Source organism: Dromaius novaehollandiae, chromosome 2 (genome assembly GCF_036370855.1).
Source record: "Dromaius novaehollandiae isolate bDroNov1 chromosome 2, bDroNov1.hap1, whole genome shotgun sequence".
Lineage (NCBI taxonomy): Eukaryota > Metazoa > Chordata > Aves > Casuariiformes > Dromaiidae > Dromaius > Dromaius novaehollandiae.
Genome location: NC_088099.1, coordinates 52,956,032 through 52,981,944, shown reverse-complemented (window position 1 = coordinate 52,981,944; position 25,913 = coordinate 52,956,032). Strand labels below are relative to the sequence as shown.

Here is a 25,913-nt window from a genome sequence, read left to right as displayed (position 1 = left end):
TTAATTGTGTACCATGACTGCTGATGGCATTTGAAGCTATTAAAACCATCACTTTGAAAAAGGACAGCAATAACTGGTAGCAACAACAGTCCAGCTGGCTGGTCCTCAGAGCACGAAGAAACCAGGTGGCGATTTCTTCCCCCGCCCCAGCCTTTTAATGCAGCATTCATATGAGAGGCTTTCACCATCATCATTATTGTACTTTTGTGATAAATTGCAGAAGACAAGATTCTACCCCACATAAATCTGCAGCTACTATGTGATTTGCTATCTGTGTCAAATGCTGTAGTCCTAACTACTGACAAATCTGTCCTAAATATTAGGGGAACCTCCAAAAGCGGGAATCGACCAAGGCAGCTACTGCAAATGGGTAACAAAATTTTCCTCAGAGCTTATGTCCTGATGGTAGCATGTAGCAAATACAAAGCTTAAGCATTCTGAGCATCATCAGATCAGTGCCATGTCTTAAAAGAGCTAAGAGAAAACCACACATTTCAGCTGCAGGCCCAGATATTCAGCTGAAGCAGACATTTTGAAAGCCTCCAAGACCATTCACTTTCCTCCTCTTTTCTGTTTCTGCAGCCTTCTGCATCTTCTCTTTTGCCCTCATCCAGCATCAAGCTCCCATTTCTCATGTTTGTTTGCTGTTCCTTCTACTGAAAAGTAAATGCTTTTACAAAACAGTTAATCAGATTTAAACCTTTTTTTCCTCATTTCCCTCTGGCAACATTGATGAAAGGTCACAAAGTAACACAACGCATCTTTGGTTACCCTTTTACCACAGTTGAAGCAGAGGGTCTCCATTGCTAGAGGGACAGAGGAGGAACTGTCCAGCAGCAGAGGTCTCCCAAGAAACAGCAGGGCATCGGTTAAGCACTAACATGAGAAAACCTGCAGTACTCATGAATGTCACAATTAGTGGACACCAGCACTAGCCAATTCTCTACTGGACATATAGAAAAACCAACCCTCCATAGGTTGTTTAAATTAAATCAGATATAGCTTTTATACAGAAATCACTAATGACATGTACTAAAGCATTCAAGTTTCTTAACTAGAAATCAGAAAATAGGTTCAGGGAGGGGGGAATGACATCTCTCCTCCCTGCTACTTCCAGTTTCTCCTGACCCATTTCAGAATCAGACTCAAAACATTTTGCAGTCTCAAAGCATTTCCATTTCATTTTCCACTCTCAACCACATCCTGCAAACTTTGAAATTGATTTATCTCAGTTGCACAGTTATGAGTAAAGTCAGAGATTTTAACACCATAATTCAACAGCAGAAATAGGAACACTAGCTCCTGTCCTGCTAAGGGACCACAAATAAAAGAGGATTCATGCTCAAAGCACAGACTTACCAACTATAAAATAACTAAATGATTATCCCTGTCAGTTCATTTACAGCCTTCACCTCTTTTAGTGTTCACTGGGATGTCTCAGGATAAATCCTGTCCAAAGAAATCACAGCATGCTTGTATAGACCTAGTTTTTCTACTGCTTTTACCACTCCTGTTTTACTCTTTCAACACACTATAGTTAGATGTTGGCAAGACAGTGCCATCCAGTAGGGCTTGGCACAGGCTTTTATTTAAACAGCCCCACCAATACAGAGCTCTGCTGCTTGCCATTTGGCTGGGACACCTTGTCTACCTGGCAGGTACTGCCAGGCTAGCCCATAGAGTTATGCGCAAGCCCAAATAGCTTCTGTCTTGATCACTGGCACTCCAAAACCAACATCTTCGCATTACCGTATCAATTGACTTGTCACCAGAGACTGAAACAAACAGCAATAAAGGGAACAGATTAGGGACGCAACTGCCAACAACCCAACTTGCCAGCAAGGCCACTTCACCAGGCATACAGTAAAGAAAAGGAAGGAGGAAAGCCTAAGTGAAATACTTGATAAGAAGGATTTAAAGCCCAGATCTTTCATCACCCATCCCATCACAAAACCATGCGATCAAGGAGCTTTCTGGTTTGAAGTTGGGGGCGGGGGGATTTTTTACTACCTGTTACTTAAGGATTGACAGCAGCAAAAGATCATGGCCCCATTTCCACTCCTCTAGAGCCTGCAGGGCTTTCTTTGATGTTTCTGTTGTCAAGTAGTTCGCGGACTGCATCACCTTTCCTATGAGAGCATGGGCATTGTCCTTCTCCACTGCTTTGCACTCTCCCTTACCCAGACAAGTGATACTTTCTGCTATTCTTCCAACTGGGAAAAAACAGCTACTTATATCATATAAAAAGTCAGCAGCCTTGTTTTTTGACCAGCCATTTTGCTTGAAGTTTTTTGTATATTTAAATGTGTTTAAATGTTTCTCTTGCCTATAAAAGTCAATTTTTCAGGAATTTTACAGACAAATAGTTCTTACCTTTGCACTTCCAGTATCAGCTATCAATACTACAATAAATGAAATAGTTTCCTGAGCATATATTTCTCTTTAACGAATTCTGGATAGCATGCAAAAACTACAACAGGCCTGGTGTGAAAGAAATCATTATTGGATTAGGATAGAAAGGGACATGCTTCTTTTCAGTTGAACTCAATACATGAAAGCCTAATCAGATGTGCCCATTTGAGAAAGACCAGAATTAGTAAACTCCAGATTTTCTAAGTAACAGTAACCTCATGTGTCTACATTTTCTTTAATGAGCTTTTCCACAGCAGAAAGCAAAAGTTGTTCCAGAAGCAAAAAAGAAAAACAAAAACAAAAAAACCAAAAAAACAAAAAAACAAAAAAACCCACACACACAAGTATGTCTCTTCTCAGACATACATGCAACCGAATAGGCCATCATTGCCTCCTTAGTGGTCCTTTTATTTCATCTCAACGGCTATGCACAAAAGTGTTGATAAAGTCAATGGATGAATTTTACCTCCCCTTCTGAAGGCTTTTAGGTACAAAAATGTTTCCTGAAAAGGTTTATGCATTTAGGGATTCCTGGACCTACTGGATTCTCAAAAGTAAGACAATGCCAAGTGAAATCCAGTGTATTTAGGTCTGTCTCATTTGTGAGAATGTGTCTTTAACTAAGAAGGATATGCAATTCACCCACACAACCTTACTGCCTCATGCTGCTCCCTAGGTTTGTGGTACAGATTAAAGAGACATATGCAGTTTTAAATCTTCTTTCCATATAATTTTCAAACCCATTCTATACATTTCACAGCTGACAGAAAGCTAGTCTATTTACTTTGCAAACGGAAGGGCACCTGGGTGACATTTCCTCAGCAACAGCTGCCAGCCAAGAATAATCAGGGTCCCAGCAAGTCCCTGGAAAAAGAGTTTGTCAAAATGATGAACAGTTTGTTTTCCACAGTCCCTCTCTACATCCCAGCATGTCTGGGGAGTGCTCCCTATATTCTTAGGTCCACAACACAGATGAAACTAAGTTTATCCCATTGCTGTTTTCAAGGCCAAGTGAAATTTGGAGTGCTCTTCAAACCTGAGAGCGCAATTGCTTCAGACCAGACACAGAGTTATCCTCTCATTTCCATTCAGATTATATCGCCAGCCCCTTGTGCAGACAGAGGAAAAAACCTTACACAGAACTAATATATCAAATGCTGCACCTGTTGCTCCTGCCAAAATAAATCCCTGCATCCTTATTTTGAGTATAACACGCATAACAACCAACCAAAAAAAAAAAAAAAGAAAAAAAAAGAAAAAGAAATCCCACACAAGTGCACCAGGTTGAAAGTAAATAAAATACATATTCCTGGCAACACCTCTAAGGGCCAAAGGTGCGCACACTTAAGTCACGCAGAGCAAAGAAATTCTAAGCTTCCACCCAAAAAACTTCTTCTATCTTTCAGGAAAACCAAGGGCATCTGAAGTCAAATGGCACCATTTTAATTGGCTGAATATTAAAAAAATAAATAAATAAATAAAAGAGGGGGTGGGGGGAGTTGCAATGAGGCCATTGGTAAATAAGAACAAGAATGAACTGACCTTGACGTATGCTAGGTAAGGCTCACACTTTTCCTGCATGTATGACAGTTGTAACTTCTCTGTGATCTGCCCCACTGACTCTCCAGAAGTCACAAAGTAAACTCTGGGTTGTTGGCTCTTTTCCTTCTTTGCCACATCAGCAGTCAAGTTGTAATTCAAACCTGATTTGAAAAGGAAGAAGAAAAAAAAAAAAAAGATGTCAGTTAACAATAGTTATTTTCTAGTGCCCTACCAAAGAAGCATGTTACCCCGAGGCGTGCGCACTTGAAGAAGGGTCAGCCCTTGCAGGACCTCAGTCAGTCACAGAGTTTCCTGTGACTGCGGACAACCAAACCCAATCACTGACACACTCCCAAGTTTCATGTCGCTACGCTCCCCAGCCCTTCCTGGAGGATGCTGAGCAGCAGTAGGAAACTATGGGTAGAAACATGCACACTAGACACGCATACTAAAAAAAAAAACCCCACAAGAGATGCTTTAACTATTCTCCTGGCAGGAAAAGCAAAAAAAAAAAAAAAAGCAAACAACAAAACTCAGCTTTGTTTTCCCTTCTAAAACAACATAAACTATGCAAATGTCAACCAGAATGTGGCATTTCCTGACAATTATTTTGTTGCTTTGCAACCTTCCTAGCATTTAGGCCTTAACTGTGGTCAATACCTCACACTTAATTACCCCACTTTTTGCTCTACATCCCTGGAAGTTTATAGGAGACATACCCCAAGCCTAACAAGCTCTCTGTAAATCCTCTTTTCTGGCTGTGCTACAGAATCGGCAGGTTAACAACATTAGCTGATCTGTGATTGCTTGTATTTGTGTCCAAAAGAAAGCTTGTTTGTTATGCCAAGTAGCTGCTTACTGATTGAGTAATCTAAGCTGACTACACGTTTTCTCTTGGTAAATGCAACAAGAGCAAGAGAAGCTGTGAAACTGCAACAGAAGTGTGAACTCTCAGTTTGCTACCATCTATAGTAAAGCCAAGCACAGGCAGCGAGGTCCTTTCACTCAATACGGGCAGGGCCTGTATTAATTTCAGCTGATACTAAAGCAATAATGGGAGTACCATGAAATGACCCACTTATAAATGGCTTGGTTAGTTTATAAGCTTGGACATGACAGCCACTACCAGCTTCTGTGCAAATCCATGTGTATTACGTACTTAGGGTGCTCAGCAATTACTGTTTTTATTTATATTTCATTTAAGTCCGAAATGATTTATGCCAGATGAAATATTCCCCATAAATGTAAATGTTTCTCTTTTTTAAGCTAGAATTTTACAGTCAGTCGATGTAAACTTAACATATTCTTGGACTAAGGTCTTTTATACCAAATTTCAGCAAGGTTTTTTGGGAGGCGGGGGGGAGGGGTTATTGATGAAAATTCTGATCTAATATTATCCTGTTGTCAATAGTGTCCCCTCCAATCATTTATTCACTGAAGCTCTGCTACTTTAAAGAATTTATTTAGCAATTTGCAAAGTCTGATGCGAAAGCTTCTGTGACCATTCTTAGTTCACTTCAAACAGACCTTGCTGCAATTTGCTATAGGTCGCTTTTTGATTAAAAGCACATTCAGGAACTGCACAAAGCAGCCAGGCAGACACACCCGAGCTAATATCAACTACCACAGCTAAGGAATAGGCCAAACGACCATCACAGAGCTCCACGTGGGCTTTATTTTTGCTTGTGTTTTGGCAGAGTAGCTTGTTCAGAGAGATAACGCCTTGAAAGGGCTTCGTCCCTTGGCAAGCTCAGCACCTGAAATCCTCGCCGAGGCGGTGTTTGCTCAGCGCTACCAAGGAGCACCACCTAAACATAACATTAGGTTCAGCCCCTTTTTAAGATCTCAGGATCTTAAAAAAGGATTTTTTTCTTTTGCTTTGAGCGTGCGGCTCCCACACCCATCCCCAACTGCCTCCTTTCTGCTGTCCGGCCCTCACACGCACACACGGGTGCTGACAACTGCCTCTGCATCCCCACACCAGAAGCAGGAAGGTCTGCTAGCCAGCCCAGGCCCTGCGTGGGCAGAGAGGGGAAAAAACACCCTGCCGAGACCCGCAGCCCTCTGCAAAGGAAAAGACGAGCCCCCGGCGCCGACGGGACCCAGGGCAGCGGCCAGCACGCCGACACCTTTAAGGCCCCCAAAGGAAAGGCAGACGCGTCCCAGTGCGAGCCCCGCACCAGGCCCTGAAGCGAAGCGATCCCAGCTACCGTCTGCCTGAGCCGGCAGTGGATGTTTTCCATCACACAGCCCAGTCCCCCCCCCCCCCCCCCCCGCCAGCTTTATTTTGACAACTTGTTTCTATGTTATACCCAATGATGTCACATCAGTGGAAAAACTGAAATATCATGAGTAAGGGCTTTTTTTTTTCTTCCCCCTCTTTTTCTCTTTAAATCCCCCCCGCCTCTCCTTCACTGCTCCCAAAAAGCAGCCCCAGTGGTGAGACAAGCGGTGGAGTCCAGCCCCGCTGCTGCTTTCGGCTCTCCCCAGGCCTCTGCTACCAAATTAACCCTCGCAGGCAACACCTCCAGGATTTGCGAGGTGGCTTTAAACACATGTGGTTGGAAAACATGTTTATTGAGATCTGCCCACCCACTTTCCCATGATCAAAACAAAACTGCGCCACAGATTCGACGTGCTCAGATGAAGGGCTTTGGGGGTTTTTTAATGACTATTCCTTTCCCAGAACTAACGTTAAAAGCTCCCTCTGGGGATGTTTTTGTCATTTCTGCAAGAGGACCATCAGCCAGCAGAGCAGGCAAGATACTCCAGCCAGTGCCCGACCACTCCGGCAATGCACTCACTGCGTTGACAGCAGCCGGCGTTTTATACTGGATTTTCTTTCCTAAGTGGCTCATCCCCTGCCCAGGGCTGCAGGCAGCCGCGGTGCAGACAGGAGCGAGGAGAACGCAAAGCAGAACCACTAGTAGCCATAGCACCAATTCTGGGGCAGGGGGAAAAGCCACCAGCAGAGGAAGGTATCTCTTTGCCTTCTCTAACAGTAGTTATGAGAATAAAATGATTCGTGAACTTTGCTTACAAAGAAAATTCTTAAGTACCAAAAATATTTTTAAAATTGCCCTAGCAAGTGACAACATACGTAGGACATCCCCCCCGCCATCCTCGTCCAAAAGCTTTCATTTCTCCTTACTTTAAACTTTGTTTCAAACCCTTTCTCACAGTGTTTTCCCCTAGCTTCTAAACAGGAAGCCATCCCTGCTGCTTGGGCACACGCTGAAGAACTTATCCCTGCAGAGATGCCGTTTCTGAGGCACTCGGGCTGCAGTACCGATTCAGGCCTACATGCAAATAGACTGGAAAAAGTGAGGAGAGAGATGGGAATAACACTCCTGCATCAAACTGTGGCATGATACAGACAAGAAATGGAGTGCTCATTTCCATCAGGTTTCGGAGAAATCAGGTATGTCCTGGAAACATATCCAGATTAAAATCCTAACCTGCCTGTTATTCCATACCAAATCATGTGTTAGTCTTCCAGGCAACAAAATTTGGGATATCCAGAGTTCCCTAGCAATGGATCACTGCATATATGATGCAAACCCAAAGTGAAAAGTACAGACGAAGCTCTTTGAAGAAGTTTCTAATGCATCTGCCTAGCTCTAACCAAAACCCTTTCTTTTCACAACAACTACAATTCATCTAATTGTTACACTGGCATTTAAATTTTCTTTTCTTTGTCAAGGAAGTTATCCAGACTGTGGACACAAGTTTATTTCCACTCTCCTGTGGGGATGAATGCAGTAACAGTCCTTGACGCATGGGAGATACCAGCAGCCTCCATTTTCTTGCTCTAGTTGCCCAGAACTGCACGGGTTGAACAGAGAAGGACCTCACCCAGGTGAGGAAAGGCCTTTTTCTCACCCCTGCTCTTTCTGAGCTGTAGCTCAGCCTGATGCCTACTAAGCTAAAGGTGTCACCTCATTAGATGTAGGTAGCTGTAGGTGAAGCATTGGGCACCACCAGACAACAAAACCGCAGTGATGCTGCGGCACACGATTGCTTAGTCCAGTTCACAACAGAGCAGCCCCACAGCAGTGAACAGTAGTGGAGCGGGCGGCAGTCCATGTTTCAGCCACAGTATGTACACAGGGCCCCTGAGGAAGCATTGATCATTATTTCCAGTATGTGCTAGAGCCCTTGTTGTCATGTCTTCATCAATATTGCGAGTCTATCCTGCAAGCTCACCACCTGCTGTGGAAACATGCTGCACACCAACAGCTAAATAAGACCTAAATTCAACCCATTTCCTACCACAGAGGAAGCTCAAGGGGAAGGATTTAGCATTTCCTGTCAGTTCAAGGTTTGGGGTTTTGTTTTTTTTTTTTTTTAAAGAACAAAGTATAAAATACATACATATTTACCTTACCCAGGAAAGCTGCTTCCTTTCCTTCTCACCTTGCAAGTGCTGCAAGCAAAAGCAGCTGTTGCAGAGGGAGAAAGCATGCCATGAACCATTTTGCAAACACAGAGACCCCAGAGGAGACACAACGGCAGCCCCTCAAGTGAGGGAAGGACAGCCTGAGCGAGACCGTGACGTTAAAGAGTTAAAACTAAAATGCCTTATTTCTCACACATCCAAGATGTAGCACAACTGAAAGTTGCCTTTGTTAGTGAACGTATGACTAGAAACTCAGCTCTCTAACGTACACTGGGACAGAGCAAAGGGTCTGACAATGACTGGCACCCAGCGTGGAGCACATGCTTCACTTGGGTTTGTTCAGACACAACCTTTTCAGCTATAAATTGAGACTTCTGAAGGAAGTAGTCTGCAAAAAGTGTCCACAAGAAGGATGGGAATTATACCGTCACTGGCATCATCAAGTAATATCAATAAACACAGATCGTCAGATAGCTGTTACATGACCAGCAGTACGCAGCTCATGCTGGGGCGGCAGAAAGATTTATATATAATGTCAGGCACTGCAAGATGAAGACAGCTTTCCTTTACATGTCAGTTAATGAAATAATCACATATTCAAATAAACATTTTAGACACACATTTGCCACAGAAGAACACTGCCTGCACGTTCAGTTATTTTTCTAAGTATTTTGTAGTCAGCTGATCAACTTCAGCTGGCCAAAAGTAATAGCAATGCCCAGATCGTCACTAGTAACCAGCAGCTCTGAGTCTTAAGGCCAAACTAACCAGCCTTAAGAGAGCTGCATTTTCAAAAAAGCACTATGTTCTCACTCTCTATCAAACTGTTCCCAGACATCTGAATCTGAGGCAACCTCAAAGCCACCATAACAAAACTTCGACACAGCAATTTAAAACCTCCTTACTTCTTTCAATGCCCAAAATGGACAGTTACGTATTTAGAGGAATACTCTATTTTTTCCACATTTAACCATGCAAGAGAAGAGCAGTTGCCGTATTTCCATGAATTGTTCCATGCTTTGTTTATTGATATTCTTCAACTAAGACATAATTAAAATGAATTGACTGCTAGATAACAAACTGAAAGCTTATTTGAGACATTATATCCAATCATGCCCCCAAGGGTTTTTACACAGCTAGATAATTCTGGCTGCAATGTTTTCAAGACAAATTGCTTTCCTAGAGGCATTGTATAAAAGGACAATGGTTGGAAGTTTTATAACCATCTACTTAATAGTAAAAAAATTCTCTGCGATGAGATGGAGGTTACTTGCCAAAGAATATGCACATCTGCTTTCACCACAACAGATCACCAAGGGTTCAGTTTGCATGACAAAGCAAGGGAATTCAACTGGCTCTTACAAGTCATGATGAAGCAAGGTCTTTTCCAAAAACATATAATTTAAAATGAGAAAAAGGCAGCTCATTTCTAAGCCACAGGTCAAGAGATGAAATTAAAGCAAAGGAAATATTTTAAATAGTGCCCCCAGGCGCATAAGAAAACCTAGACATTCAGTAGACTTAACCAATTTTCAGAAAGGAATCAACAGTCCTGGAACACCTAGAGCTAAGTGTTTTCTAACTGACTGAGTAGCAAGCAGTACAAAAAGACACTTTACCAAAGTAGACACTTGTCTGCTGAGAGTCTGTAAGAGTTTACAGGGAAGGAAGAAGTGCAAAACCAGAACCCAAAGTCACAGTTGCACCTATATATTAGAATCAAGAGGAATCTCAAATTTGAGCAGCTCCATTTCTTTGAGCTATGTAGGCGACAGTGAGAGCAATCCCAACAAGCAGCTTCTAGTCCCTCCTCTCTTCCCATTCACATGGGGTAAGCAAGAAGCCTGTTTCCTCCTCATTTGTCTCACTTAAAATCCAAATACTGTAGGCCCTGCACCCTAGGATGCACAGATCCTGTTCTCATTCTTCTTCATCAGTGGCTCAGAAAGGCTGGGGCATGGAGCAGAACGAGGTGCCACTCCACCAACTCCTCATCTGACCCGCCACAGAGACATAGCATATGGTGACACTGAGATACCATCACTCTGCAGGAAACTGCAGGTTCTCCACCATTCCTAAAGCACAGCTAAGGTAAAACAGCATGGCTGAACTAAATAAACCCAGTCCTTATTTTATTTAAAAATGCTACATCTATCCCATATCACTTCACACAAGTATCTTATGTTGTGATGTTTACAAGTCTCAAAGATGCAGGTAGTATTTCAATACAGTCAATGTAATAGCTTTGACTTGCACAACTCCATTCATCTTAGAAGCTTGACGTGTTTTAGAGAAAGCAAGCAAACTGGAAGGTACTCTTGCCATCAAGTAAATACTGGGCTATTTACAATCACTTTATGGATGGATAAACTGGTGCTCAGAAAAGATCTGCTCATGTCTGAGAGTAGTAATACTCAGGAGTTCAGACTTACAGTGCTCCGTTTCAAGAGCTCCTTGTGCATTTCAAAAAACTAATCATCTGGAGTCACAGCTGCTTTGTAATAATCTCGATACAAGTTATGGATATAGAGTTATCAAGAACAGAGGGGATGTGAACTTATAAAATAGCAATTGCTTCTGGGCTCTCTAGCCTTGTAGAAGGTCCAAGGACACCTTCACATTCCTCTCCTGAGGAGGAAACTACTCCATGTCACCTCATCCTCATCAGAAGGTAAAAAATACACCCAAGAAAATAGGTAGGGAGCCTCCAGTGTTTTGCAGTTGAATGCCCCAGCTCACCTCGCAATAATTTCTTTCACAGAAAGGCTTCGTTATTGTCTCCATAGGGAACCTTTGACTCCACATCTACCTGCTGGTATGCCCACACCCCAGTTTGGTGAAGGTACATTACCTATTTCTCCAGGAACGTGCTTGCCACTGAAGCGAAAGCATGCTGTGACATTGAGGCAGTTCACTGGCTGCAAGCCATCATGGCACTGAGGAGCTGTGATGTTGATGGATGCTGGCAGGAAGATGGAGATGTCCATGGTAATGACAGGCCTAGATCTAGAGATTGAGAAAGAAGTGGAATTTAGGGACAATTCAGGGAGAAGTTTCTCAGTCAAAGGGAAATAAAAATAATTCAGTAAACTGCACAATTTCAAGCAGACATTAAAAATAAAAGAAAGCAAATGAAGCAAATGACAATTAGCACTTTACCTAGCCAGCGAGGACAAGTAGTGTATGAATAAAAAAAAAAAATCTCAGTGTTAGTTTGAAGTTACTAAACAATGTTCAGAGATTTAGACTGCAGGCAGGTATCTGGTGAAACTGCTAATAAATAACCATCTCCAGCAAAAGGTGCATAAAGTCTGATGACTTGAGAGGATAATAAAAATAGCACATTAGCAAAGACAGACAACAACCTCATGCGAGTGCAGTTGCTAGCTAAGGGGCCTGGATGGTTAGGGAAGGGTAAGCAGAGACCTTGATGCTTCCACACAAACAGCCGCATTTGTGAACTGACAGTCAAGGAGGGCATGTAGGGGTAAGAGATGGATTCACAGGTAATTTTTCTTACAGTATAAGAGGGACAACAGACACCACAGTAATGTTTTCTAGAAGAGGGAACACTTAGTTCTTAGACATTCCTGGTGCTGAGTCAAATACTCTTTTGCCTTTGCAGGACTCTGTTTTGAGAGTTAACCAGTGCCCGTCAAATGAAAGCAGAGGGCCAGCGGGGCCGCAGCAGGTCTCCTGCCATGCGACACCCAGGTGCAGCGAGCCTGAGAGACACAGCTGGGAAATCCAGGCTCCCTGAGCCATCCCAGCACAGGATCCCAGCCCAAGAATTCACCAAGTTTTATTATTCTTCATGGCCTCAATTCTGTATGTGTTCGGGGCAAACATGCTCTTCCAAAACCAACTCGAGTAGTAAAACATGTGCAGCAGCCAGCAGATTCATTTCTAAGGTAGCTCCAGCAGCCACCAGGGCCAGACTGTGTAAGCAAACCACTTCAGGACTCACTCTCCATAGGCCACGTAATTTGGAGATGGGGGAAGATGGGGAAGAAGAGAGCAGGAATTGTGGTTACAACTAATTCGTATCAACTGGAACAAGATTAGCGGCAGTCTCCGAAACAGCTGCTCAGTCTCTCTTGCTGCAGCCTAAAACAACAGTGCAAGTTGGCCTTTCAAGATGGAGGATGAAGATAAATGCTATCACTAGAAATATATACACTGGTGGGGGGGGGGAGAGGCAGGAAAAAGAATGAGCTTCTGACGATCACTTCACACCATGGAAGAAACCTCTTCCCAAATTCTTGAGGAGACATAAAAGAATAAATGCTATAACTGATCTAGAAAAAAAATATCTCTCCAGCTATGATGCACCATCTGATTTTTCCTTAAGGTTAACATTCTTGGTTATTCACCAGGAAAAAAACCAATGCATTTGTCAAACGGCTACACATGCACACGAGCAATATTGCAACTACCATCCGCCCCAAGTCACAGCGGCTTCCGCAAAAGCCTTTAATATCACTTGGCAAAACACTTGTTGGTTTTGGCCAAAGGACTTCACAAAAACTTCTGAAGGGGTGTGTGTGGGGGGAAGCTGCTTTGTTTATCCTAATCCAAATCTAAACAGCAAGAGTGACGCACACTCTAACTTGCAGTAGCTGCAATTAATCAGGCTGGCCATAAAGTCAGTCCACAAAGCACCAATCTCCACAGAAACAGGCAGTGACTGAACACTTGGATTCAGGTTATCCTGCTGTTGTGATATATGTTGTTTTAAACATCACAAGAAACCTCTCAGAGTCTTTTTTTTTTTTGTCCTGCAAGTAATAACAACACAGGAGAAACCATCAGAGGGGTTTTGAGCTGCTCCTGAGAAGCAGGGCTGCAAGTCCCACCCAGAGCATGGCTGCTTGCGTGGCAGTGGGAGAGAAACGTCTTCACAAGACTTGACCACCTGCCACACTGATCATCAAGAGCATTTCTTTCTCTCTCTTTTTTTTTAATGGAAATAGAGTCAAGTTTTCCCTGCCCTTAACAGAACACAGGTTGGCACATTCGTTCTACAGCTCAAGCACTCATCTTGCCAGTCTCACTACATCTCCATAAGTCCCATTAAGATGCAGAAGTCCCTAGTGACATCTAGCTATTGACAGGATTTTACCATTAAATATTAAAAAGTGTAACAATGGAGCTACCAGCAAAATTAAAACTTCCTATTCTCTTCCCCAGGACTGTGAGCCTCAGTCCCAATCCAACCCTAGCCTTTGTAATTTGATCTACCAAGCCATCACACCTCTCTCCATCAGACATGAAACAAGCAATTGCACATCACTTACACATTTGAAACAGTAGCCCAGATCCTGTGTATATTGAAAACATCTCCATATTTCATTTCCTTGAAGGCCCTTATTTCATTATGCGTTCCATAACTTGTGGAATTACATTCTGGCACTGTACGCAGCTGGCTTTTTGCTCAGCTTCATTCTCTTAGATCATAATTTGTTTACTTTATGTAAATGTAAGAACCAGGAAACAAAAAACTCTTCTCATGAATTCAAAAAGCTTTTTGTAAACGATAACCTTTTTAAATGGGCACTGAGATGCAATACATATCTCCTTTTGGCTCTAAACCTTTATTTTCTTCATAGTCTTGAAATTGCTATATATTGTCATCCCTTACTATGCTGTTTAAATTAGATTATAAGTTCTTTGAAACCATTCATCCCTAACGTTCTGCTTAAAAAGTAACCCAACTTGTCTGTTCTGACCACAATAAACCAGGGAGAAAATTTTAGTGGTGGAGGGCTTAGACCTCATAACACAAAGGGAAAATAGACACAAATGGAAAACAACAATGGAGTAAAAAGCCATCAGTCTCACCTTAGAAGTACCACATTGTCCGACAAGAAGGCTCCAACAGTCATATCTGAAATTTTTGTAATGTTTAGACAGTTACAATGGAGTCTGACAGGCAAAGAATTCAGTTCTCTCATACCAGTTGGTACATTACAGAGTATGCATCTAAAAAAAGCATTTTTCTGACTGAAATCAGTTGGTCCCTTAAAATGTTAACATGTCAAAAGTATTTTAAGTGCAGGATTGGGTTTGTGAAGTTAGCCCACTCCTACTTCATTATCTTCTTTATTATTAATACTATATTATTGTGATTTTTTATTTTATTTATTTTTTTTTAAAGTTTATCATTAAGACTGAGCAGCTTCCAAGCAACTTACTACCTTGGCAGGATACTAGCATTCTGTCGTCTACCCTCAATCCTTTGCCATGATCGCGCCAGCACCCAAATCAAACAACCACCTCAAATTCTCATGGGGAGCTTTGGATAACAGAGAGAAAAGGGCAGGCCACACACACAGCCTCCTGTCATCGAGGGAAGCTTAACCAGCAACGTAGTCTGCCGTTTTCTGAGCCTGCTGCTCCGTTTCCCTGTTGTTATCAGAACAGCAAACGCACCTGGATAACCATTACCATCCATATCGACTCCCCCCGATATGGACTGGCCAAACATCCGCAGCATTGGGCTTATCGTCTGCCCAGACAGCTTCTGCAACAGAAAACACGCAGGGGAATTAGTCGGTAACACAAAGAAGCCTCCGATAAAATTTTTGAGCTTGATTTTCAAGTCTCCAGGGCTCCTTTCAGTGTGCTGGGAACCCTGCGCCTCTGCAGGTATGTGCTTTGCCCACGCAGTCCCGTGCGGGAACGCTGCTGCTGGCACACAGAGCTTCTGCCCCGGACCAGAAGGCAGCCAGAGTTGACTTAGATTAACAAACATATCCACATTACAACTCGTGTGAGGACCCAAGCAAAATAAAAAGCACCTCAAGTAGACTTCTTATAGGAAAAGGAAAAATGGAAATTTAAACATGTTCTTGAAGTTTTTTTTGTTGTTTTTTTTCTTTTTTTCTTTTTTTTTTTTTTTGCATTACCTCCATTTAGGTAAACAGAGGTTTTATGCTGCATCTTAAGAAAATTAAGGATTAAACGAAACAGAAAATCCTGTGCGACAACTTCTTTTCACAAAATTTGCCAACATACTCAGTCAAAATGATTAATTTCTTCTCCACTTGGAAATTTTGTTTTTCATCAGCAATTATAAAGTATTTCATGTTAGTGTGGAAGCTGTATCTCATGTCTGTCTCCCAGCCCAGAGATTAATTAGCTTCTAAAACAGTAAAAAAAAAAAAAAAAAAAAAAAAACCTAACACAAAAACTTTCTCTACATGGCTTGAATTGTAAATGCTTTTGTCTGAAGCAAATCAATATATCAAAATCTCATTTCCTATGGCAGTCTGATGTCTCTCAGCTCTTATGTTGTCCCACCAGTGCAAGACCTGAATTCAAACGGGGATCTGATGGAAGATGTTTAAAGACAAAAGAAATCTATCCCAGTAAATAATTCCTAGCCTGTTGGAGATGTCACAGTTTGTGACATGTAACCAGCTTTTCTCGGCCCAACCATAAAAGGTCATTAATATTTGACAAAGAGTCAGACAGGAAATTCATCAGGAAAAAAGAGACCAGTTGAGGGGAAGAAAGATATCCTGTAGTCTTGACAGCCAGTTTAAAGGGAAATCAGTGATCTGCAGCGTACAGAACTCCATTTTCCTACACAAGGGCAGATAAGATTCAGACAACCAGAAGTAACTTCCTCCCCACTTCACATTTACATCAGGGAATGCAAACACATTTGGGGGGGGGATCCCAGTTAGGGTGGTAAATCTCACCTACAAATGTCCCAGCAAACATCTGCAGGCTGTTACAGTCTAAAAGGCAGAGGTATAATGCTGTTCTGCTTTTAAGTGCCGTGACTGAAAACAACAGGCCACAAAGCCTACTCAGACAGTATTTATTTAGCATATACATAATGCTGCAAGCCAATTAAGCTGCTTCTGCTCATAGTCACTACTAAAGCTGCTCTGGGGATATGAGGCAACAACACTGATCAATTTAAATCAAGAAAGCAGGGAAAAGCTTTTTTTTAATATATATATATTATATATAGAGAGAGCGAGCATATAAACTATATATATAAAAATACACACACACACATACACGAATATAGAATGAAAACATATACCCTGCAAGCCTGCACCTCTCTCAGCTTATTTAAAAAAGGAAATCCAGGGCATTAAGATGGCTCAGGGGTATAGTAATAAGATACAAAAAGTCTTTCACCTCTAGGTTCAAATCCAGGGCAAGCAGGTAAAGAGCTGAAGTTGCTGCACAGCTTTTTTGTTGTATGTGGGAAATGAATTGGTCGCGCGTTCAGTGCCCTGCAGCAGATACTGGGAAATGGCATCAGAGCACTGCACACAAGTGGTGCTGCCCTTAGCTGCTTCAGGACACAAGGTAAGGATGGGAATGATGTCAAGACTGAATGACCAGGGTATGCTGCCACCCTCTCGAGCTGCGCTCTGTCCTGCAGGTCCCATGCACTGTGTCTGCTGGCCTCGCTCCAAGGGGAGGTAGACATAGCAAGAGGGACCTTTCATTTGCCATGCTGCTAATCTGGCCTCTTTCTAAAATGGTAAATTCCCCCATGAAATGGAAAGAAAAAAAATCTGACTGTTTTCAGCAGGAGATGGAAATCGCCAAGGTTTTACAAAGCCAGAGAAAACCCTCCTGACCAGGGGCTCTCAGCAAGAACAGGGCAAAGTCCTCCACATACCACTAATCAGTGCATTTCAGAAGCAGAAGAGGCATTTAACTACCTTTTCTAAAAAGTACTGCATGACATAGACATGGTAAAAGGAAGGACTAATCTTCTGTGGTCTGTTACAAGAGTCTCCAATATAACCACTAAACTCTTTAATTCTGCTTAAACTGATTTACTGCAAAGGATCCCACCCAGCAGCAAAACAAAACAGTTCAAACTTCAAACACATGGAGGGAGGGAGGAATCAGGCTCTGAAAAAAAAGAAACGTGCAAGACAGCGACTAGGGGACACACGCTGGGCAGCACCAGCATGAATTTGTCTTCTCTGCTGCCTGGCTGCTGTGGCTAAATTGCACTGTGTCATACCCAGGGCTCTGCACAAGAATCTGTAGCATATCCCAGCCTAGTTTTTATTTTACAATAATGGTCAGGAAATGGTAGCCCAACACTGCAACGTGATATATTATCATATTGGAAGGAGAGGGCCAACAAGCTGGGTAAAGAAGCTTCTGCAGGGAACAGAAGAGAAACCTAGTGCCTCTTCCTCCTCACTATCCCTGCTCCTGTGGGAATAAAGAGCCACCTCCTAACTATCCGCTGGTCTTTCCGCAATTTGTACCCTCCACCAGTTTTCCTTCCTCCTCCACAGCACTACTGTCTCTAAGAGCTGGCATTCAAGTCCCAAGACTCCATTTGCACCAAGGAGGAAGCCAAAGCTGTAAATTATAACAAAAGATGGAAAAAAAATCTCCTAACTAACATAATTTGACCTCCCGGTGTGGATATGGGCAAGCTTTGGGAGAAGCCGTCTGCAAACCAGGACTGAGAAAAGGATGTGGTCTTTGAATTGCACGAGGCTACCTGTAAAGGGATTCACTTTGGAAAATGCCACTTACAGTGGAAGAAAAGGTTCAAAAAAATTCCATTTCTGTGTTTTACCCCTCAGTTTGGTTTATTTCTGCAGGCCCCAGGTGAGTGATTTCACACAGGTGTATCACAGAACACAGCATCACATACCATAGAGTACTGAGGGACAATACCATTGGCATCTCCATGATAAATATATACTGCTCCTATGTAGTTGTCCTCCTTAGGTGCCCCAATGGCAACATCTGTAAAACAGTAGAGATTACAAACATTTCACAATCCATTCCACTACTCCACTTTTTCCCAATTTTACATGCCAGCTATCCATAGGAAGACAGCTCACCATGATGATGATGAATAGCACACTGCTCAAGTCAGCCTGGCTAGAAAAAACTTGTTTGACTTAATGAAGAGCTCATGCTAAAATAAATTAATACGCCAATGTATCTGAATTTGTACATGCATACAGCTGTGTGTATGCACCTAATCAGACACATGTGTTTTTGTTATGAAAATGTGTGTTCATTAACCAACAGTTATGCTCAAAAGGACTATTTAAAATCCTTTCATATCAAAATCCTCATCCCAGGGAACATCAGCTTTGTGAGTCAAGACACCATTGGCAAAACAGATTTACTGTAGCACAATGATAAGTGTGCTTGAAAACCCAGGGTTCCAAAAGGGCTCCTGAGGATACAGGTTCAAATCATGTTTGATCCAATCTAACTGCAAACCACTGCAGAAAGAATGATCCCATCTCCCATTCTCCTCCCCTGGTTGGATCTAGTGATTACACAGCTGCTAAAAGTAAATTCTTCCTGGTGGCTTCACACCCACGGACTGGTCCAATTCACTCTGCAGCCTCTTCATCACCAGATCTGACCCCCAAGAAACAACCAGCATGCATGTACCACCTCAGAGGAAGAACTTGCCCATGACTTGTGATGGCAACCTGCAGTGAGATTGGATTAGGTATAATGTGAAACTGCACCCTGAGTGTCTTGGAAGAAATGAATCCAGGCACACACAAAGTAAATCAGCCCTCATTCCAAAGTCCGTAATCTGCGCTGCCAGAAATCAGGGCAAAAAGGTGCCAGTGTCAACACTTCCCTCTCGTCTATTGTTATCACAGCATGGGGCCTCAAACCAAATGGCCCGTGAAAGGAGTAAGGGTATAATAAAGCAAAAGAGACAGATTATTAATAGAGCATACAACACAAGTAGTAAGAGGCTACTTCTTAATTTATGATAAGCAGCATAATTGTGCCAATAAAGCTGGAAAGGACTGAAGACATATGGAAACAGGAAAGAAGAAAAGGCTAGATATACATTTCTGTTCCATTTGGGTAGTGTAAATTTAAAGCTTTTCATGAATCATACAAAAAGAGAAGAAAATGTAACAAAACAAGGAAGCAAACCAGAATTAATGAGAAAGTCAGGTGTAACTTGTATGAAGCCAATTAAATGCACATCAACATAAACGTACAATCAGCTACAAAAGGCTCTAGCAGACAAACCACACATAAGCATGGTTCTCCTTGGCCAAAGCTCAGCTGTTGGCCAGGTCCCGAGGAACGATGCCACATGGCACCATCCATCAGTGTCCCAGAGCTGCCAGCGCGAAGGAGACCGGCGGTGCCACCACGTTCTGCTTTAAGCCCAAGCTTGTTAGAGAAACGCACCACACGGAAAATGCACCAACCTGGGAACCCGTCATCATCAATATCACCAAGGGAGGCCATGCTCTCCCCAAAGTGTGCGTTGTAGGCACTGTCACCATTCAGAACCAGCTGCTCTTCCAGGACTCCCTAGCAAACAGGAAATAAAACAGGCTCAGAAAAAACACAGTGAGCCCTAAAATACATCAGGCCTCTTCATGGGAATGCACACACACACTCACAAACATACATATATACTTCAGGAAACACCTGGGGCAGAGCTGCAGCCTGACTTTTGCCCTACCACTGAAGTCCCAGCGAACATAAATTACTTGTGTATTGTAAATCAAAAGGGTTAAAAATAAAAAACCAATATAATCGACTCCAACAGCAGTCTGAACTAGCCTGACTGGGTCTCTCGGGGCACACTTAACAGCCATAAACGGCATTTCCAATGCAAGCAGCCAGGCTAAACAGAAATCTCCGCAAGAGGTGAGGTCGGCAAGCCCAGGATCTGAAGGCTCCCAAGTCTAGGTGAACAGGTAAGCAGACAAACTGCCCGAGAGTGATAATTTTAGTAGATAGCCACTTATTGGAATTTAGTACTAAAAATGAAAGAAAGGCACAAGAATCCACAGAAACAAGAATTTACTCGTTCTCTTCTAAAAATCCCTTAGTGATGCCTATGCCTATTCCTCAGCATTACTAACACATGACATTCAATAGTGCTCAGCTCTAACTGAGCAGCCTTTTTTAAGGGTTGGTGGGATTAAGTTTAGGCTGATACTTTTTTTTATTTTTAAAAAGAAAACTCTTGTCTTTTAGTTTTGGGTTAAAAACAAACAAGCAAGCAAGCACAAATGATCAAATGATGCGCCTTATAGTCACAGGACTTGGTGAGCTCATGAAGGTTTCCAGATCTCTAAATGCAACAGCCCAGGGCTTGCTTGGCAGACTACATCTGATGACTGAAACCCTGAGTAAAGGCTTATTCTGCTAAACCCCAGTGAACTTAGGAGAATTTTCCCCCTAAGCGGAGAACATTTGGGCCATTTGAAACTTTTTAAGCAATGGACAGAAAGATTAAAGCAAACCCCCCAAAAAAGTTTTCTGAAATGAAGAATATGGAGAGAGATTTAATGAAATAAAGAGACAGGGAAAAGTTCAAAATACAAGTAGCTTTGTACTTATATGCCATGAGAAGCCTTATATGGATTTGGTATTTCTTGCCACCCACTTTCTGGTCAGATACATAAGCTTTAGTTTCTTGCAGTCTTCCCTCAAGGGGGAAGCAACATTTCCACAAGAAAACAAAACTTAGTTACGCAACCCAAATTTGTACCCACCTCAAGGGTTGTTTTGTTTTGTTTTTGCTTCCTTTGTGAATGAGGGTAAACTGCCCTCTAAAACATGTAATAAAATCTTTTTCTTGGCTGTGGGGAGTTGCTGACTTCAAGAAAATCCCACATAATGAAATTGAAACACAACTGAGAGGAATCAGGCAGGCCTGGATGTGCAACTCATTTCTTTGCAGTCTTCATAGGAAAGGGGAAAATGTAAGCACATTAAACCAAGCATCATGATGCATGCTTGTATTATAATGCATTTTTCTCTGATCCACTGCAACAACTTCTCAAGTACTAGTGCCTGCAGAATGAAATTGTGGTTTAAAGAACTGTGTCCAAAAGAAAGGCCATAATCCTGCCAGTGTTCCTGCAAGTAACTCTTATTGCAGGAGTAAAAGAAATTCCTATTAGCTTCTTGACTGTTTTACACAGCAAAAAACAAAGAAATAATTCAGGTACATTCACACTGTAAGCAGGCATTGTGGGTTATTAACTCTCTGGCATTCTGGACCCCATTTTGATGGCCTAACAGCAGCACTGCAAATATATAAAATGTTGGATAACCTGTGGATCTAGCTAAAAAGATAAGACTCATTTAAAGGAGTACTGATAATTGCAAATAAAATTACAGCAAAAGCCATTTTGAAGTCTCTCAAATGCTACCTATAGGACTTCTGGGTCAATGCAAAAATAAACCCCCTACATAAAAGTTCTCAAAACACTGATGAGACAAAACAATTTCATTTGAGTCTGTAAAAACAATCCCATTGATACAGCAGGTTTTGGATCCAAATATTAAAGAAAACAATCATTGTTTTCCTATAAATACACCATAATAATGATGATGTTTTGCTGATGCAAGAAAGTTCAGACTTTTCCAAGACAGCTGTTGGGTCACGTGAAATGCAACAGTTTCGGCTGGTAAGAATCAAAGGCTTTCATATAAGGCATAAAGTAAAGATAGCACAAATTTAACCTTTGGTTTCTCTTCACAAGAGGTCCCAAATCCCCACAGCTTTTTTCTGACCTGTAGTTTCCAATGACCACTCAAAACACAAAGCAAAATTCAGTCAAAGCCACTGACTTCTACTAGGTTTTGGCATCCAAACCACATAAACCCACAAATACCGCCAAGTTTCAACACAAAACCAGAAACTTTCCCAGACCTTGAAAGATTCGCAGCTCTGTGATGAATGTGGGCTGGTGTCTGGGAAAACATGATAGCAGACAAGTTTTCCGTGACTTCATGCTTTGCTAGAGACACCCAGAACACCACTACTTGAGACAAAGTTTCGACAGCAGCACTGGGGTGACATGAGCATTAGTCCACCCGGACCCACGTCCTCATCCTTTCCAAATTCATCTCCTGTACATACTCACGTTGCCTCTGTTGATATAGACTGTGACTTGACCCTCGTCCCTGAGCTCAGAAAACATAGGTGCTCCGACCAGCAGGTCTGAAAGTCCATCCGAGTTCAGATCAACTGCACATAAGGAGGAGCCAAAGTAAGAGCCCATCTGCAACCAAGCCGAGTCACAACAAAGCGTTCAGTATCTGCCCACACACAGGAGGAAATCATTCAGGCGCTCTCTCTCTTTCTTTTTTTTTGCAATTTCAAACGATGACTTGCCACTTTATCGCTCAAAAGCAGCTCTACAGAGAAATCCTAGGGGATATTTCTGGCAAGAATTAAACACTTTACTGTAACAGCGCATTAGCTTGGACGTTTTATATGGAGAATAACACTTACAGCCTGGGACACACTGAAGTGAGACATTTAAAGAGCTTCCTTAGACTAGCTTTCACTTATCAAATGCTTCAAACCAGGAAGGGGTGAAGTGAGTTTCCCAAATCAAGACTCTCAGCCCTGCCTAATGATTATTCATGCCCAGTGGAGGACTTCCAAAAAAGACCTGAAGTCAGGTAGCTCAGACATTCATGGATACCCTGCCCCCCCGCCCTTTTTTTTTTTTTTTTTTTTTTTTTTTTTTTTTAAAGATATTCCCAGAAAAGAGGTATCTAAAAATCATCCCTCATCTGTGGAATATTTTCTCTCTGTGTGTCTCTCTCTGTCATATATAGATATAGATATCTCTCTGTAACCTTCAAACAAAAGTATTACTCATGGGCTGACCTTAGCCTTTCCCTGACTTCCTCTCACATATGGTCAGATGAGTTGGCACAAAAGATGACTTTCAACAGAAATTCTTTAGTTGATACAGAAAAGGCTAAGCCACATCCAATCTTTAGTTATTACTGTTTGATAAAAAAAAAGTTTAAATTTAACAAGTTAATAAAATTAATTTCATTAAGTAATTAAGTGTTTTCTGATACTGGTTAATATTAAATATTAACCATCTCCTAACTGGTATCCACATTAAAAAATTAAAAACCCATTTAACGACGAAAAAGAAACCAAAAACAAGAATGATATTCCATCCTTATTTCATCCACTTCTGTTAAGGTGCCACAACGCATACTCTAAAAGAAAAAAGGCATAATTCTTCACCCACCTCCTTTTGAGAGTGGTTATTAACCGTAGTCTCAAATTAAAAGTAAATGCTAAAGAAAAATTAAAGAGATACCCCTTCATATTTGAGTTTGAGAGCTGTTTAGATAGCACGAAAAGTACTGAGGTTACAAAAATAATTATGTTAAAAAGAATGAATCACACATTTGGTGCATATTTTTACATTCCTCATTTCTGATCTCTGTCACACAGCATTACCCATTTGATAAGTCAGGATGCATGAGCCAGGGCTATGGGGACTGCTAGGAGATGGGCAGCAGCATCTCCGTTCTTCACTGTCTGTAAGATTTAAAAGCTGCTAAATATATATATAGTGGGGTAAGTTAAGGATAGAGTTTCAATTTATAATTCAGATTTTTGTGTTTGTGTGAGTTTAAGGTCAAACCTCAAATACCATTTGATTCTAGTTATTTTGTAGCTTAAGTCCCCTTGGGAATTTTTTATTTGTTTGTTTTTTTTAATCCACTAGTGTTTTAAAATAAAATTCTCATGGGTAAGGAGTGAAAGTTCATAAAAACATCTCACTATGAATTCAGGCAGTTTTCAGGAAAGGGCTATTATTTACCTAACTGCAACATCATACATCTACAGTGTGGATGAGTTCATGGTACTGTGAGAACCTGAAGTTTGTGCACTTAACATCTGGAATGTGGCACTGCATTTTTTTTCTGCATTTGATTTCCTTGTTCAGTCCCTCTCAAGAAAAAGAGAGGGAAGAAACTGCTGCTTTTAATGTCTGTATAACAAGAATGTCACAGCAATGAACTTTCACATGGGGTTTTGTGAGAGCTCATCTCCAAGCAATGCTCATTGCTGAGCACGTCTGGTCATACTTCAACCATGAAAAAAGAGAAAGGGTGATTGAGGATGGGCTTCTCTCAAAATAAATTCTAGTTTGAATTTTACAGAATCTGTAGAAGACAGACACTACTGGGGAAGAAGGACATGACAGTCTAGAAGCACACAAAGGATGTAAACACTTAATTACTTAAGTTAGAAATAAGAATAATGCAATTAAATTTAAAAAGGAAAGTTTTTGGTTAAAACCTGGAAACTTCCTGATAGTTCTGTTTATTAGGTTGAGGAATAGTTCTCCCAGAGCACAACCTCAGTGTCATTTAAAAGTCAGTGGGGAAAAAATGAACAGGAAGCAATCAAACAGAGGAGATGCCCTGGATGAGCTGGGAGGTCTTTTCCTTTCAAAAGGTCTGCGATTCTGCTAGTGCAGAGCAAGATAAGTTGTGGAGAGACCCAAAAACACAAGTCACAGCATCCAGCTATGTGTCCTTGCAACTTTCATCTACCCCAGTTTCTCAAGAGTATTTGAAGAGTGCAACTCTTTTTTTTTTTCTTGGGGGCAGGGGGGGCTATAACAGTCCCAACCTGACGGTACAGGCAAACGCTTTAGATCCTTGTGAGGGTGCCAGCTCTTGCTAGAGCCAGACCCCACCAGCGACCTCTCTCTTCTGGATTTCCTCTCGCTCCAGGAGAATACAGACAATTTCTCCTCAGCCTTCTGTGCCAGGAAAGGGCTATCTTTTCCTCAGAGTGCTATTCCCAAGTAAGTCATCTTTTGTTATTATCTACAGCTAGACCTACTGTCCATTTTGTTTTCCAGGGACAGGGGGAAATCCTCAGTGAAGAACACAGGCCATTTCCCACTCAAACACAACTCCCCACAGGAGAGCTGGAATTCACCAGAATGCACTAAATTTTGTCTTTTTTTTTCTCCTTCATCTCTAAGGCACCAATCCTAAAAGCAACATGCAGGACCGATTCATGACGAGGGAAAAATCATTTCCTCTAAAGACAATGAAGCTGCTCCTCAACTAAACAGCTTAACTCTACCATCACTCCAGAGCAGAGAAAAACGGAGTGGAGGTCTGTGTAACCAGCCAGCTACAGCTGGTCTGTACAATAGGTTTAAACCTTCTGGGAGGATGAGGAGAAACAGAATTAGTTTGACAAGTCACGAAGCAGTGGACTAAAACTGATGCTCTGAGATGACCCTGCCACTATTTCCCTGCCTCTCCTCCCCCCAGAATGAAAACACATGTGCTAAAAAAGCTCACCTTTTTTCCTGAAGCCTGAAAAATCTTTATTAAAGAGCCCGACCTCCTGTCCGTTCTAAAAATATACACCTGAAAAGTGAAAAAAGAAAAAAGTTAACCAGTACTTATCAATACTAACTAGAAAACACTAATGCCGCAGCATCAGTGCTTTCTGGGTACATCTGCATCGTGATCACTGGCGTAACAGGCATAACCCTGCCCCAGTGCCCTTGGCCAACCTTCCCATCTCGAAGAGGCAGCCCGCACACGCTGCACGGCAAACATCAGGATGCTTTAGGAATTTCTGCTCTGACCTTTACTAGGAGGCCAGTAAAGGTATTTGGGCTGTTTCTGTCTGAAACAATCTGTAAATTAGAATGAGAAACAGCAGCACTGCTAATTTCACTCCCGCCAGTTGTATCAGCATAAAAAGGGTTCTCTTTATAGAGGATTAGGACCTCCCAATGTA

At 41.9% G+C, this 25,913-nt stretch overlaps 1 protein-coding gene across 1 annotated transcript in view; it reads right to left on the bottom strand.

Annotated features, from left to right (window-relative positions):
• ITGA9 (integrin subunit alpha 9) overlaps window positions 1-25,913 on the bottom strand; it is a 230,863-nt gene that overhangs the window by 171,528 nt on the left and 33,422 nt on the right. Inside the window, exons 8-15 of the mRNA XM_026100784.2 lie at window positions 25,466-25,534; window positions 22,243-22,380; window positions 19,561-19,666; window positions 18,009-18,103; window positions 14,786-14,876; window positions 14,195-14,240; window positions 11,205-11,359; window positions 3,955-4,115 (exon numbers count right to left, since the gene is read on the bottom strand). Coding sequence (XP_025956569.2) covers window positions 3,955-4,115; window positions 11,205-11,359; window positions 14,195-14,240; window positions 14,786-14,876; window positions 18,009-18,103; window positions 19,561-19,666; window positions 22,243-22,380; window positions 25,466-25,534 — 861 coding nt within the window. The remainder of the gene's footprint in view (window positions 1-3,954; window positions 4,116-11,204; window positions 11,360-14,194; window positions 14,241-14,785; window positions 14,877-18,008; window positions 18,104-19,560; window positions 19,667-22,242; window positions 22,381-25,465; window positions 25,535-25,913) is intronic.